The 5,000-nt window shown below is 43.6% G+C and overlaps 1 protein-coding gene across 1 annotated transcript in view; it reads right to left on the bottom strand.

Annotated features, from left to right (window-relative positions):
- The window catches only part of b4galt5 (UDP-Gal:betaGlcNAc beta 1,4- galactosyltransferase, polypeptide 5), a 60,970-nt gene that overhangs the window by 1,856 nt on the left and 54,114 nt on the right, over positions 1–5,000 (bottom strand). Inside the window, exons 7-8 of the mRNA XM_063208663.1 lie at positions 4,132–4,254; positions 3,364–3,465 (exon numbers count right to left, since the gene is read on the bottom strand). Coding sequence (XP_063064733.1) covers positions 3,364–3,465; positions 4,132–4,254 — 225 coding nt within the window. The remainder of the gene's footprint in view (positions 1–3,363; positions 3,466–4,131; positions 4,255–5,000) is intronic.

Below are 5,000 nucleotides of genomic sequence, written 5' to 3'. Positions count from 1 at the left end.
CAACATTTCGGAAATATTTCACTGAAGATGCATATGTACAAATATCAATCTCTGTAGGCCTATATTTTACTCACTTAATCTTAATGTGAAACCTATGCGTCTTTCACCTTTAGCTAAGGCCCGCCCTAAAATGCCGTTTGACCACAATCACAGCGCTGCAACAGGACGAGGTCGGTGGTCAGAAGAAGTCGGACAGTTTGACAGCGCTCCATGAACTCAAAGCGGAAATCTCATGTTTTCAAATGCAAAATATTACGGTCATATTATTATTAAAAACTTATTGGAAATTGTGCCAGGGGTGTTTGTGACAAAGGTGCAAGTTTCCCCGCGAGGTAACAGGAGGTAATCGCTTTCCCCTTTCCCTAAAACCGGGCTATATTATGCTTACCGGCAGTTGGATAGTCTGGCTTGAAGGGTCTCGGCATCCTCACACTCGACAGCACGCGGACCAACAAACTACGTTGTGTGCTCAATCATGCCACCACCTCACTCGTTTCACTTTTCAGTTGTAAGCAAAACACAAATCTGTTTCAGGGTAGGATTTTGGTTTTCTGACCTAATTAATGAAGAAACAGCGCTAGCAAAGTTAACTATCAGTCACGTTTGGAGGATTGTTTTGACTAGCAGCTGATGGACGTTTTTTTGTTAGGGCTACTGAAGATACATCAATGCGATTCGCTACCTGCTGCCACCTAGTGATAAGGAATTATTTCATGCTTAGGACGCCAGTCAACAGCAGACAATAGGCTACTAGAAAATGGCATAGGCATTATTTGCTGATAATAACGGTGAATTAAAAAAAAAAAAAAATCCCCAAGAATTTTCCACGGCACACCTGACGATCTCTCACGGCACACTAGTGTGCCGCGGCACAGTGGTTGGGAAACACTGATCTAAATATCAATTTCACACGTTGACATGCCACTGGCTTATTTTAAACCAAGTAAGTTTAAACCAGAGTCGAGTTACACTGGCTGTAATTCAGCTGACCGGGGATGATTCTCATATCAATATTATTTTATCAATTAATTATTCTCATATCAATTCAGCCTGATTGGCGTGCGCGTGCCTGCCTTAAACTTTTGATTTGGACACATAATTGCAGAGTAATGCGCATATTCATAGATTCAATTACATAGGCGCATGAAACACATTGTTGTTAAGCCGTTGTGGTAATCAAATTATTCGATACCCCCTGTCTCTGATACTGAATCCCGTGTGACTTGCTCACGGCCTCCTGTGCCAATGTTAGGCTACTTGACGACGGGGCTGGAAAAAGTTTGCCGTGTCTTACCTGGATCTGCTGCACAGCTGCTTTTACTGGTGCCTGCTACATCATTCCAGTCTTTCCTGAAATATTTAGCCAGAGAACCCCTCAGCCTTTTGGCTTCTTCCTCTCTATTTCGTTTTTCCTTCTTTTTCTGCGCTCCTGACTTGTGCATGTTTTCTAACTGGCTCGCGCACACTGACCACTTATCGAATGCTGTCGTCTTTTTTTCTAGAAAGACCAATCCATTTTGGAATAGGGATGATAGGGGGTTATTGGCCGTTTTTTCAAGGGCAATGAAGACAAACATCTATAAGTAATTGTTTGAATGCAAATAAAGCACTTTTCTACCCTAAAAAACAACACATTTTGAAGTGAACGTATCATAATTGAGCCCAACGTCATGGGGGCCCAGTTATGGGCCCCCCTCTATTCCAGAATTCCCAGGGCCCGGGACAAAAAGCCCTTTAGTCCCCCCCTGTCGGCGGGGCTGGTCAAATGCTCTATCAAACAGCTTCCTTGGCAGAGGTCTGCACTCTCTGAGTGCATTTCAAACTGAACACACCATATAGACATGCTGCTTGTACGTCTTCTTTAAAAAATGTACATTATGATCAATTGTGATTCAAGGATTCCCAAGATTCCACGACGAGTCAACCAATTCATTCGAAGATGTTGAATAAAGTTGTGACAGTGATAGTAACATTTCTCTGTTTTTATGTGGTTAGAGCACGACACACTGACACATTCATCCCCTGCAACTAAAAAGCTCACAAAACCATATTCAATTCAGTCATCCAGTATTATGACATAAAGCCTTTGGCACATTTGTGCAAGACATAGCTACACCTAACAACAAGACAAGCTTAAGGTGGATAAGCCTCCCATGGGATGTCACTCCCCCTTCCTCTAGCAGACCTGTTTGAACTTGCCAGTTAATTACACCCTCTCTGTCTTGCAGTGAGTCATGTGTATATGGACACCGCTTTTACAGACTGAGGGATGGGTGGCGAGATATACAGTACCTGCGGAGGAAGGCAAATATTGGCTCTATCTTCTAAATTGCCCTGCCATGCCTACTAAACAACTTGTTGGTATGAATGAAATACCTAATTCACTTTTGATGATGGCTGTATAAAAAGGTGGGGTTAGGAAGCACAATGGGTTTAGCTTGGGGACCAAATGTTTCCTCTGCTGCTATATTGACACTTAACCATCTTGAAAGCATTATCTCCACAACTTAATAACTTCATGTACCTGTTATAAAATATTGGCACACACGATTTGGTGAAAACCTGTCCACCCCTTCGGAAGTTATTGGGCAAATAAAAAAGTATGTAACAGACAGATGCACGCACGCACGCACGCACGCACGCACGCACGCACGCGCACGCGCACGCGCACGCGCACGCGCACGCGCACGCGCACGCGCACGCGCACGCACACGCACACGCACACGCACACGCACACACACACACACACACACACACACACACACACACACACACACACACACGGCTGGTCAATCGGAGAACAGTGTGCCTACGGTACAGCACCTTGTTGGGTCATAGGCATAAATACCATGCAGGGACTGCTGCATTAGTGTCCATTACTATTACCCCACTAGGCAGACATGGATGGGCCATTACCACTTGATGACTCAGGCTCTGTCTAGACCGGTGTCATCATATCAGTCGCTGCCCAGGATATGGCCATTTGTGCATGCGCATACGCTGCATGTTGACCGCCTATGGTCAGCATATATGACATGGCCAATAGGACGGTGTTCTGATCTGACATGATTCTGTTAGTATGGTGTCTTGGTGATGCACATAAGGGAACTTGCCATGCTACGGCCATGCATAATAATATTAGCATGCTTGCAATACTGAATTCAGAATAGGGTTGTTAGGTGTTATCTGCGTAATGTAAGGTTATTATTAGGTGGCAAAGAATGCAGCTGAGACCATAAACATGCACACTATATGTCATTTCTAATTTGAAGAAAGCTCTATTGGCTGAATGACTTAGACATATGCAATGTTAGCAAGATGTTGCCATGGCTGATAATCATAGTCTGCCTAGTATGTTCTCACCTGCCAAGGAACTGGACTTCTCCACGGTGATGGTGTGGTATGGACATGTAGCGGCCCATCTCCCCTGGTGGTCGACTCACAGAGTAGCCTGCGTACTGGACCCTGAGAAAGATGTTCATGTTCATATTAATTATATAATTGTATACATTTTAGATTATTTTTATCTTTAATGTATTGTTTTATCAAATGTAGGCCTACATACTACACACAGAGATAGACAATCAGACAATCACACACACCATGCATGCACGCACGGACATTACTGAATCACAACCCAGACCTTCTTGAATTTCATGTTTTTGTACTTTAGTTTCTTTTTGAGCAGATGAGAATTCTGATAAAATCAGTTATGACGTGTCTTAACACTCACACAGTGACTAATTTTATGATTGTGTGTGTGCGTCGTGTGTGTGTGTGTGTGTGTGTGTGTGTGTGTGCATGTGCATGTGTATATGTGTGTTTACGTGTGTGTGTGTGTGTGTGTGTGTGTGTGTGTGTGTGTGTGTGTGTGTGTGTGTGTGTGTGTGTGTGTGTGTGTGTGCATGTGTATATGTGTGTTTACGTGTGTGCGTGTGTGTGTATGTGTGTGTGTGTGTGTGTGTGTGTGTGTGTGTGTGTGTGTGTGTGTGTGTGTGTGTAAACGCCAATGACAGCATGCTGCAACAGAAACAGGAAGACGTGTAGGGGAAGTGAGTGCTTCTAGGCTAGTTCATGAATGGGGAACTGTTTTCCCTATGCAAGAGGGGAAGAGAGTTAAGCTGGTCTCACCTGTTCCACAGGTCATCGTCCTCACCCCCCCAGCCCCAGAAACCGTTGGGAAAGCCATTTATCCTCTTAAACTGTCGCACAGTCAGACCGCTGACGCCGCCAAAGAACTCCTGGTATGGAAGCCTGTGATGCGCACATTTCAAAAATAAAAAGAAGAAATTCATCATCAATTTCCTGCTTCCACGGCACTGTGTGCCAGGTCTCCATTTCAGCATTTTATTACAGCGGGAAGTGGAGGTGTCATCATGAATAGACGGTGTGGGACCTCCAGAAGGCTGTTCGGCCTCTGCTGCTGCTATCCATTACAATGAGTCATGAGGCCTTTTTAAGCTTTTATCCAACCGAACCACTATGGCTACAGCGAGCAATTAGAGCTTGGTGGAACTGAACATTTGCTGTGGTTATAATAATGCATTGACAAGCATTTGTACAGTAGCAGTCTGATATCAGTCCTAACAGGAGCATATTGACCAATCATTTCTAAATCCTAAATCCATTAACCAAATAAAATGTAATAAACAAAAAGCCACCCCAAGTTAAAGGATAATTCCAGCCAATTTCAACATGCAGTTGTAATGCTCACAGTACTACTACTGGACTTGTCAGTACCTGAGATTTTTTTTCAGCCTTTTCTGAGATCCTGGTCATTGTAATGGGGGCAGGTGTTTGTTTACATAAAAAAACATTTTTTTTTATTCCCAAAAACATCCAAAAGGTTATGCAACATCAGCAGACAACTAGCAAAAAGCGATACCTTTTGGGAAAATATTTTGAGTAAGACAAAAAAGCATCACCGGGTACTGACAAGTCAAGGGTAGCGTGAGCAATACCACAGCATTGACATTGGCAGTGCTCATTTAACTAGACAT

Source organism: Engraulis encrasicolus, chromosome 10, assembly GCF_034702125.1.
Source record: "Engraulis encrasicolus isolate BLACKSEA-1 chromosome 10, IST_EnEncr_1.0, whole genome shotgun sequence".
Taxonomy (NCBI): domain Eukaryota; kingdom Metazoa; phylum Chordata; class Actinopteri; order Clupeiformes; family Engraulidae; genus Engraulis; species Engraulis encrasicolus.
The sequence above is the reverse complement of the archived record's forward strand: the minus strand, read 5'-3'. Positions and strand labels throughout refer to the sequence as shown.